General features: G+C 35.4%; 1 protein-coding gene across 1 annotated transcript in view; it reads left to right on the forward strand.

Annotated features, from left to right (window-relative positions):
- The window catches only part of RANBP2 (RAN binding protein 2), a 70,237-nt gene that overhangs the window by 24,920 nt on the left and 30,647 nt on the right, over window positions 1-14,670 (forward strand). Inside the window, exons 5-12 of the mRNA XM_044669320.1 lie at window positions 915-1,145; window positions 1,673-1,818; window positions 4,687-4,879; window positions 10,598-10,688; window positions 11,791-12,000; window positions 13,303-13,484; window positions 13,566-13,741; window positions 13,893-14,016. Of these exons, the coding sequence (XP_044525255.1) occupies window positions 915-1,145; window positions 1,673-1,818; window positions 4,687-4,879; window positions 10,598-10,688; window positions 11,791-12,000; window positions 13,303-13,484; window positions 13,566-13,741; window positions 13,893-14,016 (1,353 nt within the window). The remainder of the gene's footprint in view (window positions 1-914; window positions 1,146-1,672; window positions 1,819-4,686; window positions 4,880-10,597; window positions 10,689-11,790; window positions 12,001-13,302; window positions 13,485-13,565; window positions 13,742-13,892; window positions 14,017-14,670) is intronic.

Genomic DNA, 14,670 nt, shown 5'->3' on the forward strand with positions numbered 1-14,670 from the left:
GGTTTTGTAGGAGGTCTTCCTCCCTCTTTATTTATAGGTTTTTTGATTGACTTTTTATATAATTTTTGGTTAGGAAAAATTCACTGTAGTTCTGATTGCATTTTTTGATCATTTTTCAGGCTGGTGAGATTTTTAGATTTTTCCTGGAATAGGTATGTGGGAACTAGACTAATTGACTCCATTCAGACAGCCATCTTATTTGGAAATTGCAGCTATTTCTGATCTTTGCAGCTAAGTTATTGTATAGTAAAAAAGAATCTAGAAATCATTTTTAGGGACTGAGGTCAGAAATAAAATCGGTTCTTAGAGTCTGGTATAGATATATTTATTTACCATTAATCGTGTCTTATATTTTAAATGAAAAATATTTATTAAATATCTACTGTGTGCTTCAGGCACTGTGCTTAGGTACTTGTGATAGGAAGAAAAACTAAAACAGCTCTCATTCTTAAAGAGTTCATATTCTATCTGGAAAGTCAGTGTGTACATATACAAGTATAGACAAAACAAATGTAAGACAGTTTAGGGAGGGGAGGGCACTAGCATTTGGAAAACTAAGAAAGGTTTCACATAAAAGATTGTGCTTAAACTAAATCATAGGAATAGTAATGGATTACTTACCTTTAGAAGTAAAGAATGAATATTCCAGGTTGCCAGTGCAAACAACCAGAAGGCCAGATTGGTTATAATGTAGAATGTAGGAAAGACAATTTAGTTAGGCTGGAGCCAGATTGTGGAAGGTTTTAAATGCCAAACGGAGAAGTTTATTTTGAGGGTTGGTAGTGTCTCATTTTTGCATTTGTATATGTAGCACTTGCCATAGTTCCTTACACATGAACACTTAATGTTTGTTGATTGATAAACTTGAATATGTTTGGCTTTGATTTCTAAGCTGATTATATAACTTTTAATAGGAACAGCTTTTAGATTGTAAAGGTGAAGATGGATGGAATCAGCTTTTTGACTTGATTCAGTCAGAGCTCTATGCAAGACCTGATGATGTATACGTCAACATCCGCTTAGTAGAGTTGTACAGGTCAAATAAGAGACTGAAAGATGCTGTGGCCCATTGCTGTGAGGCAGAAAGAAATCTGGCCTTGCGAACAAGCTTGGAATGGTATTCATGTGTTGTACGAACACTTAAGGTAGGTAGAAACCTGTTTTGTACATTTCTTTTTTGGCATGTCATGGCACTTTCCCCATTATTCCTTTATCCTCTAAGAGGCATTGATTTTCCACATGTAAAATTCTTGATAACAAATAAATTGCATTATTAATGCCCATTTTACCTATATAGGCAGCTCTTAATGCCATTCAATAAATTTCTTCCATTTCTGGGTGGGGCATTATGCCAGGCTCTCTTTGCAAACCATTTATTTGTTCTCAAGATAAGTTTTAAAATTTATTATTGTTTGTAACTTATGTGGTTTCAGTAATTAAGGATATAATTAATTTATTTAATCTTATTTGAGGAATGACTCGAATGGAAAAAGGGATTAAAAAGATTTTTTTTGGGAAAAGAATTTTTGAAATTATACCATCAGTGTTATTATATATTATGGTTTCATTAGGGGACATTGCTATTATAAAGCAAAGGGCCAAGAAGACAAAATAGTTGGTAATTAAATGAAGGTATATTCAATGCATTTACCTTATTTTTTTTACCCAATAGGAGTATCTGGAATCTTTACAGTGTTTGGAGGCCAATAAAAGCAACTGGCGGACAACCAATAAAGACTTACTTCTAGCCTATGCCAATCTTATGCTTCTTACACTTTCTACTAAAGATGTTCAGGAGAGTAGAGAATTATTGGAAAGGTATGATAGTTATAAGGAAAGCAATTAAATCTAAATTATTTCTTATGTTTTAAATAGCAGCTTAGTCTTTAATTGTTGAACTAATTCCTTTCCCAAAATGTTTGTTCATTTGCTATACCTAGAGGACTGTTGAGAATTTTTATTTGCCAACTCTGTAAGGATATTAAGATTTTATTTTGCAAATATAGTCTCTCTGAGTCTCTTCTACTTTAGGTTTGAAAAAAGAATAAAAATACACAAACCTTTGCTATGTTAATATTTTATTATAGCATGGTTGAGAAATGATGAATTTAAAAATTGACGCATGAGAAAGTAAGTTGGACCTCCTACTTGGAGTTAAGATAGCTTGGATCTGAATTGCACTTGAGACTTAATTTGTTGGATCATGTCTTTTAACCTATCAGAACCTAACTTGAATCAGATGCAAAATAAAAATTATTAAATTTGTTTCCTCACAGGGGTGTGAGGATAATACTTTTCAATCCTTGAAGATTATATAGATGTAGGTTATTTGTTGCTATTATTTCATTTCATGTTTGAACGTGCATTTTCCACCTCTTATTAATACTTTTTAATGAATGTTGTAGATTTGCCTATTTCATTGATTTAATTAAGCATTCTTGGTACTGTAAAAAGTTGCTTAATGGCTTTTATTTTCACATTTTGAACAAGAGTAATTACAAATGTGACTGTATTTTCCAAGTTTTTCTAAATCATCCAGTTTTAATGATTTCTACTTTAATTACGTACAATTAGTCACTAAGCGAACCAAAAATAGGGTGAACTAAAATTTTAGCATTAGCACGATATAATGTTGATTGACATAAATTCAAAATGCATATGAATTTGATAAATAACACTGTTCATAAAGGGGGGGGGGGAAAGAATCTCTAAAGAAATAAAGAAAAGAATGCTAATTCTTTCTTGAAAAGTACCAGTGACCTGCTATATTAAAGGCCCTTTTCAATGGACTTGGCTGTTACCACTTAAGGTGATTTCAGTTATTAAATTATTTTTGTTATATGACATGGGCAAGGCATTTTACCTCAAACTCCCTGGGACATATCTGTTAGGTCATGAACAGGTTGCTGACTGCATTGTTGAAAGAAATTCACATTTTGGGAGTTTCTCATACTCAACAATTTTAGTTCTTTTATGTTCATATTCCTTTGCCTAAGGACAGCTACCATAAGCAGTTATAGTACTGTAAAGGGATTTCTTGATGTTGCTTAGACTTGTCACTAATTTAAAAGTAAAACGTATTAGTTCCCTGAGAAGAAATTTGCCAGCCTGCTAGTATTTTCATATTTAGCTAGAACATCATTATCCTTTGTTTAAAACCCTTTAAAGCGTTATAGGACTTGCCAGAATTTTATATCTACTGGTAGAGCTTTGAGAACGTAAGATCATTCATGCCAAGATAAGTTGGGTAGGTTTAGTGAAGGATAGAGTTTAATGGACAGTATCATGATTTTGGTGTGTGTAGAGGGAGTTTCATTCCTTTCCACTCCTGGATTGCTGACCCAGTTCATCCCATCTTTTGCATATTAATCTAATGGGTGAACTATACTAAAAAATTTTAACTCTAAAATTCAGTTTTGTCTGAGACTATATATGTATATCTGATCTAAGAATTCATAACATTTCAGACTAAATAATGCATTATATCAGTGATTCCCAAAGTGGGTGCCACCGCCCCCTGGTGGGTGCTGCAGCAATCCAGGATGGCGGTGATGGCCACAGGTGCATTTATATTTCCTATTAATTGCTATTAAAATTTAAAAAAAAAATAATTTCCAGGGGGCTAAGTAATATTTTTTTCTGGAAAGGGGGCAGTAGGCCAAAAAAGTTTGGGAACCACTGCATTATATAAAGATTTGAAGGGATTAGAAAGCATTTGAATTTCCCAGTTTATTCTGTGCCCTTGCTTTAGGTTAAGGATTGGATAGCTTTTTTTTTTTTTTTGAATGAGACATTAAGGTATGGGTCAAATGAGTTGTTTCAAACAAGTATTTAAATAAGATGACTGATTGATTCATGATATCTATAGGCCATAGATTTATCTCTACAAAGGACTTCAAGTTCTGAAATCCAGGTGTCCTTCCTTTTGCAGATTAGGAAATGGTCCCAATTTGGTACAAGGTCACACAGATTGAATAGAATCATGATTGACAGTATTGTTCTTTCCCTTCAAAAGCAAAATGTGTGTGTAGTTGAATTATATGTAATTTGTAAAACCTTATGATAAAGATAATCAGAAGTTGATTTATATCCTTATTTGAAGAACTCCCCCTCCCCCCCCATTTTTGGGGAGCAGGGAAAATTTGACAAACATCAATAAATTTTTACATACAAAAGCAGTAAAAGGATTGTTTTTTTAAAAATTGAATCTCATGTATAAATTAAGTTTAATATGGTAATAGTAGAACTACTGTTTGAACTTTTTCTGTTTTTTTTTTATTCTTTTTTTTTAAACCCTTAACTTCTGTGTATTGGCTCCTAGGTGGAAGAGTGGTAAGGGTGGGCAATGGGGGTCAAGTGACTTGCCCAGGGTCACACAGCTGGGAAGTGTCTGAGGCCAGATTTGAACCTAGGACATCCTGTCTCTAGGCCTGACTCTCAATCCACTGAGCTACCCAGCTGACCTCTGTGTGTTTTTTTTAAATATTTCACTAATATTTTTTCTTTGGGGCCCTTTAGATCACTTCCCTGTTCCCACAGTCTCCTTCTCTCTCAAAGCTATTTTTTACTTTTAAAAAAATGCCTTTACTGTTATTAAATGAGTTATCCGTTATATTGAAGTTGTAGGTTATGCACTGAGTTCAGTAACCTTTAACTGCTGTTCTTTGCAATATTTTTGTGTTATAGTTTTGATGATGCACTTCAGTCTGTGAAATCTTTTATGAGTGGGAATGATGAGCTATCAATTACTTTCCTTGAAATGAAGGGCCATTTCTACATGCATGCTGGTACTCTGCTTTTGAAAATGGCTCAGCACAGTGAAGTACAGTGGAGAGCTCTATCTGAATTGGCAGCCTTATGTTATCTCATAGCATTTCAGGTAAGCAGCTTTCAGTTTAATTAGGTGTGTATTTTTCATACACTTGATCTTTATGGCACTCCATATAGAGATCCCAGTTGTGTCTCATGTTAAGGTTCAGTATGGGAATAACCAGACATAGAAAAAGATAAGTTAAGAACTGATCATTAGTATTTGGAACTTTTTTCCCTTGACAGAAGTATTGATTTCATAGTTTCTTTTAAGTAGAGAGCTTTTATAGTGTATTTCATATATGATTAAAAAAAATCGGGGAATGAAACAAAGATGGTAGGGTAGAGGCAGCAATCCAACTAAACTCCCAGGATTCTCCTTCACACAACTTTAAAATAGCATGTCAAATTGAATTATAGAGCAGCATGGCTGACAAAAGGTTGAGTGGACACATTTTTCCTGCCAGAAACAACTTAGGTGGTCCGTAAGGAAGGTTTGTGACACCTAGGGTGGGAGCCAGCCTGAGTACACATGATTGCAACTCCAGTGGTGGACCTTTGGAGGCTGCTGCAGTAGGAGCAATTTTAGAAGCTCTCAACCAGAGATAGTAGAGAAAGTGGACATTAACTGGCTAGGAAACAATTATAGGACACTGAGCTGACACAGGGAACAGGAGCGGGCACTTTTTGGCAGCTCCATTCATTGGCCATATATAGTTCTGGGTCAACAATTCCAGGCTACAGAAGAACACTCCTGGTTGGTTACAAGGGAACAGTGGCCCTGGTTGTAGTTCTAGGGCAGGAGGAACACTAGAACTTGCAGCTTCGGGGGGTGCGGGGGGTAGCAATAGGACCTTGTGTAAATACTAGGAGTGCATTACCATACCTCTTTCAGGATAACAGCACTTTAGTAACACTGAAAAGTTTTTGGCAGACCTCTAGATCTAGCTCTGAAAAAAGCTTAAAATTTGGGACAGTGACTTCTCAACCCTAGGTGAGCGGAACCCAACTTAAACATAGAAGTTCAAAGTCATAGAAATAGGCTTGAAAAATAAGCAACGTGAAAGGGAGGATCAAGACATAAACTCAAGAGACAGCAAGTGAAAATAGCTCCAAGGAAAGCCTTAAAGGGCAAAAAAGCTATTTGGACCAAGCCCAACAAGAAGAGTTAAAGAGATAAAAATAGTAGAGGAAAAATTGAGAAAAGAAATGAGAATGATGCAAGAAAATTGTTAAAAGAGAATTAACAACTTGGTAAAAGAGGCACAAAAATACTGAAGAAAATAATATCTTAAAAATACGAATTTGCCTAATGGTAAAAGAGGTACAAAAGCTCACGAGAAAATAATATCTTAAAAATAAAATTGGTCAAGTGGAAGCTTCAGGAGACATTAGAAAAAATAAAACCAAGTCAAAGGGGAAAAAAAGACCTTTCAGAACATCACTGCTGACTATACGTAGGGTGGAGTAACTTTAGTAGTCAGTGACCCATGATTTCATTACTATGAATAATCCCTTCATTGTGCACAAATTTTTGAATTCTTTATGACTTAAGAGATATTCAATCTATTGATCAGCCTCCTTGAGATTATCTAGTCTGAGCCATTCCTTGGGCATATGATTGAAATCTATTAGAAATTCTCAAAGCTTATATTAATATACCTTTTAAATATTGAATGCCACTTCCTTGCAATATTCAGGGAAGTGTATAAATTGGTAGTTCCTATTTTTATAAGTATGGTTTCTCAAAATCTTGAACAATTTCTAATTATAAGTTTTTAAAGAATTGGTGAGGCATAGGGTTGGTTTTATGTTAACAGGGAAAATAATGGTTTCTTTGTTTTTAGTTATAATTTAAGTATTTAATTTCTATTTAACCCATGATCTATAGGTGAATGAATAACTGTAGCAAATCTATAAATAAAAATTTTCATTTCCTTATTCATTACTTTTCTGATTCCTACATCTTAAGTGATGTTAGAAGTTTAATAGTTAAAGATTGATCCAGTCATGCTTATCTTTGGGTGTAGTCTGTTCAAAGATCTTGGGTTCATGGACTCTAAAACTTTGAATAGCTTAGTTTTTTGGGGGGAGGTGGGGGTAACTGGAAGTGAGTAGTTAATACAGTATTAGAAGCTAAGAGCCATTCAAGTAACTTGGATTATGAATGACTTCTTAAACCTGGCATAATTTTGGAGCTGCCCATTTACAAAAGGAATAGTTGCTGTGTGATCAACATACTATACAGTTAGAAAAGCCAGAGCCACTTGGACTACATCAAAATTGCTGCCTTTTCCCTCCCTCTGTGTCACAGGATGCTTATTTGTTAATGTTTGTAGTAGTAGGATGGTAATTTTTTTTAAGTTTTTGAAAAATATATAAATATAGGTGCCTGATTTCCTATTGAAGAATTAGTATCCTAATCAAAGCTATCAATAGTTTTATGAAAAAATGCTCTAAATCACTGATAATTAGAACAGTGCAAATTAAAACAACTAAACAACTTTTGAGGTGCCATCTCACACCTCTCTCACTGACTAACATGACAGAAAAGAAAAATGATAAATGATGACTAGGATTAGAGAAAATTGGTATCCTAATACACTTTTACTGCATTTGGCAGAGCTGTAAACTGGTCTAACCATTTTGCAAACTATGCCCAAAGGGCTATAAAACTACATACTTTTGACCCAGCAATATCACTACCAGGTCTGTATTTCAAAGAATCCAAAGGAAAAGGAAAAAATGATTTATATGCATAAACATTTATAGAAAGTTTTTGTGGAGGCAAAGAATTGGAAATTATGGAAATGCCTTTCAGTTGGGGATTGATTGAATAAGTTGTGGTATATGATCGCAATGGGATATTATCGTGCGGAACAAAATGACAAGGGGAAGAAAGTGTGTGTGGTTTCAGAAACCCTAGGACAGTGATGGTGAACCTTTTTGTTTTTAATTGTCTCTCCCCTCCTGAAGCTGACAAGCAGTTCTGCTGGGTTATACATGTATCATTGTTCAAAAACCTATTTCCATGTTATTCATATTTGCACTAGAGTGATCTTTTAAAGTCAGAATCCCCAATCATATCCTCATCGAACCATGTGATGGATCACACATATTTTTCTAATGCGCTTCTACTCTCACAGTGCTTTCTCTGGATGTGGATAGTGTTCTTTCTCCAGAATTCCTCTGGATTGTCCTAGGTCATTGCATTGCTGCTAGTACAGAAGTCCATTACATTCAATTTTACCAGTGTATCAGTCTCTGTGTACAATGTTCTCCTGGTTCTGCTCCTTTCACTCTGCATCAATTCCTGGAGGTCGTTACAGTTCACATGGAATTCCTCCAGTTCTTTATTCTTTTCAGCACAATAATATTCTTTTTTTTTTAAAAAAAAACATTTATTAATATTCATTTTTAACCTGTTTACAAGCTTCATACCCCTACTTTCCCCTTCACCCCCCGCATTTCCCCCACCCATGGCCGACGCACATTTCCACTGGTTGAAACTTGTGTTCTTGTTCAGGGCCTATTTCCATATTGTTAGTTGCATTGGTGTGGTAGTTTCAAGTCTACATCCCCAATCATGTCTGCCTCAACCCATGCATTCAAGCAATTGATTATCTTCTATCTCCTCTCCTGCAGATCTTCCTCTGAATGTGGGTAGCGTTCTTTACCATAAATCCCTCAGAGCTGTCTTGTGTCATTGCATTGCTGCTAGTACAGAAGTCCATTACATTCGATTTTACCACCGTATATCAGTCTCTGTGTACAATGTTCTTCTGGCTCTGCTCCTTTCACTCTGCATCAGTTCCTGGAGGTCTTTCCAGTTCACTTGGAACTCCTCCAGTTTATTATTCCTTTTAGCACAATAGTATTCCATCACCAGCATATACCACAATTTGTTTAGCCATTCCCCAGTTGAAGGGCACACCCTCCTTTTCCAGTTCTTTGCCACCACAAAAAGCTCAGCTATAAATTCCTACAAGTCTGTTTATCTATGATCTCTTTGGGGTACAAACCCAGCAGTGGTATGGCTGGATCAAAGGGCAGGCATTCTTTTATAGCCCTTTGGGCATAATTCCAAATTGCCAGCCAGAGTGGTGCACAATAATATTCTATCACTAACAGATATCACAATTTGTTCAGCCATTCCCCAGTTGATGGACACTCCCTCATTTTCCAATTTTTTGCTGCCACAAAGAATGCAGCTGTAAATATTTCTGTACAAGTCTTTTTCCTTATTATCTCTTTGGGGTACAAACCTAGTATTGATATGGCTTGGTCAAAGGGTAGACCTTCTCTTAAAGCTGTCTGTGCATAGTTCCAAATTGCCCTCCAGAATGGTTGGATCACTTAATTCACAACTCTACCAGCAGTGTATTTGTGTCCTAATTTTGGATGGCGAACCTTTTAGAGTCTGTGCTGTGCCCCACCCCCTTACCTCACACAGGGGAGGGAGGAAGTGCAGGTGAAGTGAGGAATCTTCTCAGCGAGTGTAGAGAGGGGGAGGAGAGTGGTCTGAGCTCTTCGCTCCTCCTCTCTAGCTCTGCCACCTATCAGCTGTCTACCTTACCTCCCCACTGTGCATTCCAATTGGCTGCTGGGCAGAGGGGCAGGTGATGTGGAAAAATGTCATCAGGCATGGTGGAGAGAGGGAGGGCAACAGCTCTGCTTAAGACCCTTATCCTTTCTAGTAACAAACTCTGGGGATGGAGAGGTTGGCCAATTACTCACAGAGAGTGCTCTATGTGCCATCTTTGGCACCTGTGCCTTAGGTTTGCTGTCACTGCCTTAGGAAAACTTATGTGAGTTGATGCAATGTGAAGTGAACAGAACCAGGAGAACTTTTGTACACAGTAATAGTAATATTGTAACAATGATCAACTGCGAAAGACTCAGATACTCTGATCAGCACAATCATCTAAATTCTAAAAGAATTCCAAAAGATTCCTGATGACAAATGTTATCCACCTCCAGAGAAATAATGAACTCTAAGTGCAGATTGAAAAATATAATTTTCATTTTATTTTTCCTGCTTTTTGGGGGGTCTTGCAATATGGTTTATATGGAATTGTATTTTGTATGACTTTACATGTATAATGAGTATTATGTTTCTTGCCTTTTTAAAGGAAGGGGAGAAAATTTGGAACTGAAAATAAAAAATATTTCTAAAATTTTGAACGAAAATGTTTCATTCTAATTTTCTGTTCCTCGCTATTTGAATTTTTGTCCATTAACAACAACCAGGTCACTCTATGGTTGGGAGGTAGGTTAAGAGATAAGGACAAAACCTGAGGCTTCATGGTTTGAAGGAATTCCACCTGTTGGAACAAGTAGGGAGAATTTTCTGTGCAAGTTTTGTCTTAGAGAGTTGCCCAAAGGTCTAAGAAGTAACTGGGCTGGTGTCACTAGTCAGTATGATTCAGAGGTGGTGTTTGAACCCATTTCTTCATGGCTCCTATGTCCAATATGTCATGCTGTGTAATTTAAGACTTTTGTCTTGATAGGAGCATTTAAACATTTGGTATTTATGTTACTAGAGTCTGTGTGCAACATTTTATGTAAATGGTTCATTCCAGGAACATTTGTAACTGAAGTTAAATTGAATATCTGTGTGGTAAAAGATAATTCCTTAGGGACACTTTTAGTATATTTTTTATTGATTAATTCTGTATTTTTAAGATGGACATTGGCTTTCAGTATACCTTTTATATCTTAAACCTGTGAATTTTGAGGAAAATTCATATTATTGAATTAAGCCTCTGATTTCCAATATTTTCATCAGGTTCCAAGACCAAAGACCAAATTAATGAAAGGAGATAATGCTGGACAAAATTTGTTGGAAATGATGGCCTATGATCGTCTGAGCCAAACAGGTAATAACAGTTTTGTTGATTCTATAGTTTACTTGTATGTTAGGATATATATACACATATGTGTATGTCCACACTTACAATGCAAGATAATTGCATAGGAGAAGTATGCATAAAGTGCTTTGAGATTTCTAGGTTGATTCATTCTTTTAGCAAATATTTAAAATCCTTTTGCATATAAGGGACACAGATGGGTATGGGATTCAAATATGTGTGATGAATTTACTTCAAGGATCTTCCACAAATAGTAATGAAAGGCCACAACTGCCTTATGAATAGTAAACTTTATGCCCCCCAAAACAGCTAGAGGATTCCCTACCATTAGATTAGTTGAGTAGGTCTTTATCTATTTGCCATTTTTCCGTGACTGTTTTTAAACTGTACACTTTTTTGGATTTTTTCCTAAATTTTCCCAAACCAAACAAAACAAACATTTCCATATACAAAGAAAAAGAAGATAGTATACAAATGAAATCACAGATCTCATATGTTTAGCTTACTTTTCTTTATATCTGTATAATCTTATCCCCAAGTGTCTCACCCCTTTGCACCCTTTCTGTATCACAGAAGATATCATCAGGAAGTCCAAAGTGTACATATAAATTAATTCTTTCATGTTTCTTTTTTTCTATATACTTTCTGAGGGTAACGTTACATTCACAATTTATTCTTCTAGCATTCTGTTGCCGTGTATAATGTTCTCTTGATTCTACTCAATCCACTGTTCATTATCTTGCCATAGTCCTTTCCAAGTTTAAAAAAAAAAAGTCTGCTCATCGTTACTTATGGTGCAGTAATATTCCATAAGCTCTACACTCGAAATGCTTTCTTTCAGTCCTGAAAATAAAATGTTACTTTTCAATGATTTTCAAACGTTTTCTTAGTTTCTGCTCTTGACATATTGATACACATATTCAGGTACTATCAAACATTTAAAAAATTATGATATAAAGCATTGTTTTAAGTTTGGGGGTTTGAAAAAATAAGATCTAAATATGGACTATCACACCTAATTTGAGTGAAAACATTAGAGGGAATTCTAAGGAAATGTAATATGCCTAAACTTTTGATATATGAATAATTATTTAATATGTATCTTTTACAGGCCATATGCTGCTAAATTTAAGTCGTGGCAAGCAAGACTTCTTAAAAGAGGTTGTGGAATCATTTGCCAATAAGAGTGGACAGTCTGCCTTATATGATGCCTTGTTTGATAGCCAGTCACCTAAGGATAAATCATTTTTGGGTAGTGATGATATTAGAAATATTAGCATACAAACCCCAGAACCTGAAGAACTGGCTAGATATGATATTGGTAAGATATGCAGTCAAAAACATCTAAGTCATATTTGTTTGCATGTTAGAATCATTATATATGCATTTGTAAACTCTTTATTTCATTCATCTATTCATCTATCTGTCTGTCTGTCTGTCTATATCTATCTATCTATCTATCTATCTATCTATCTATCTATCTATCTATCCCTTACCTTCTGTCTTGGAGTCAACACTGCATATTGGCTCCAAGGCAGAAGAATGGTATGGGTAGGCAATGGGGGTCAAGTGACTTGCCCAGGGTCACACAGCTGGGAAGTGTCTGAGGCCAGATTTGAACCTAGGACCTCCCGTCTCTAGGCTTGGCTCTCAATCCACTCCACTGAGCTACCCAGCTGCCCCCTTAATTTGTAAACTCTTAAAATGTTTTGATAACCATTTCAGTACATTTGATTTCTTTTGCAATCCTGTGTATTTTATGCATTAAAAAATAGTTTAAAAAAAAACCTTACTTTTAAAGTATTGATTCTAAGACAGAAAAGTTCTAAGAATGAGGTAATTGGGTCTAAATAAAAAAGCATTATTTTGAGAAAGCATTCAAAGACTGACAAAAAAGGATCCATGATGCCATTTTAAGAACTGTGATACAGTGGAAAGAAGTTTTTGGAGTTAGTGCCCTGGCTCTATACAAGACAAGATTATACACACACTATCATGGTCTTTGATAAGTTATTTAACATTTTCTCAGTTTCTTTGTGTCATACTGATATAATACTCTCTTTATTCACCTTACCCACTGGTATTTTGAGAAAAAGCCTTTGTATAAACTTAAGCCCAAATGTAAAAATGATATTAAAAATTTTTTTAATATCTCCTTCATCCTATCCTGTACTTGAATTTTTATAAAAATGTACATTTACTACCTTTTATCTCCCATTTAATTTTATCTTATTTAGATTTTGATTATTTCTTTAATTTTTCAGTATCATTTTTGTATTAAGTCATTTGGCTTTCATTAGTAGGCTTTTGGGGTTTCCATTGGTTTAAAGGCTTAAACATTAAGTTTTCTGATTTTTCAGTATATATTTTTTTCGTTTGGGATGTTGATGGGATGATGATTTGATCAAACAAATTTAAATCTTCAGTTAATGAGATAGGAAAAAAGATCTATAAGGATTATAGGCATTTGCTTGAGATAAACACTTCTGAAATATATTGAAGGGAAACTATTTGGAAATTAAAATAAACATAGCATGAATCAATGAACTATGCAAGAAAATCTGATCCACATTCAAAAAGCTGATTTTTTTTTTCATTAAAGTTTATTACTTTGCCTTTATAGGGGCCATTCGAGCACATAATGGTAGCCTTCAGCACCTCACTTGGCTTGGATTACAATGGAGCTCATTTTCTACCTTGCCTGCAATTCGAAAATGGCTAAAACAGCTTTTTCATCATTTGCCACAAGAAACCTCAAGACTCGAAACTAATGCTCCTGAGTCAATTTGTTTATTAGATCTTGAAGTAAGTAAGATTTTAAATAATCAAATTTGAATTGGAGAGGTTCTCTTTAATTCAAGATTATTTTTTTTTTAATGAAAACAGGTATTTCTGCTTGGTGTGATATTTACCAGCCACCTACAGTTACAAGAGAAATCCAGTTTTCATTACAATTCACATCAGCCTCCATGCTTGCCACTACCTGTATGCAAACAGCTTTGTACAGACCGACAAAAATCCTGGTGGGATGCAGCTTATAATCTTATTCACAGAAAAGCAGTGTAAGTATTAACCTCTATTACTCTTTTATTAGGAATAAGTACATATCATTTTTGATCTACATCATTCAGCTCTTGTGAAGATTGTTAATTCTAAAAATTAAATGCTTCAGATTCATGCAACATCCATGTTCTTTTAATAATTTTTTTTTAGAACTGGAACCTCTGCAAAATTACGCCTTCTAGTTCAGCATGAAATAAACACACTAAGGGGTCAAGGCAAACATGGTCTTCAACCTGCTCTGCTTGTTCATTGGGCTAAAAGTCTTCAGAAAACAGTAAGTTTTCAAGTTACTTAAATATTTTCCTTGAAGAGAAAGAATTATCCTAAGTCTTAAAAGAAAACACAAATAGTTATTTTGGAAATTCTGAATATAGTATTATTTTGATTAGGTTCAGCTACTTGAAGTTGTTTTCCCACTTTCACCTTGTTTGTAAAGTTTTTATTGTTTTTTTTAAACCCTTACCTTCCATCTTGGAGTCAATACTGTGTATTGGCTCCAAGGCAGAAGAGTGGTAAGGGCTAGGCAATGGGGGTCAAGTGACTTGCCCAGGGACACACAGCTGGGAAGTATCTGAGGTCAGATTTGAACCTGGGACCTCCCGTCTCTAGGCCTGGCTTTCAATCCACTGAGCTACCCAGCTGCCCCTTAAAGTTTTTATTGTTGTTCAGTCTTGTATAGCTCTTTGCGACTGCATGGACTACAGCTTTCCATGGTGTTGTTTTGTCTTGGATACTGGACTGGTTGCCATTTTCTTCTCCATTAGATCTATTTTTTGTCATTCAATCAGAGGTTGAGTAACTTGCTCAGGATCACAGCTAGGAAATGTTTCTGAGACTGGATTTGAAGTCTGACTCCAGGACCAGTAGTCTATCAGTTGAGCCATCTAGCTACCTCCTAGTCATACAGAAGTGACTTTCCCAAGGTCAC

The sequence above is a fragment of the Gracilinanus agilis genome, chromosome 3 (assembly GCF_016433145.1).
Source record: "Gracilinanus agilis isolate LMUSP501 chromosome 3, AgileGrace, whole genome shotgun sequence".
Classification (NCBI taxonomy): domain Eukaryota; kingdom Metazoa; phylum Chordata; class Mammalia; order Didelphimorphia; family Didelphidae; genus Gracilinanus; species Gracilinanus agilis.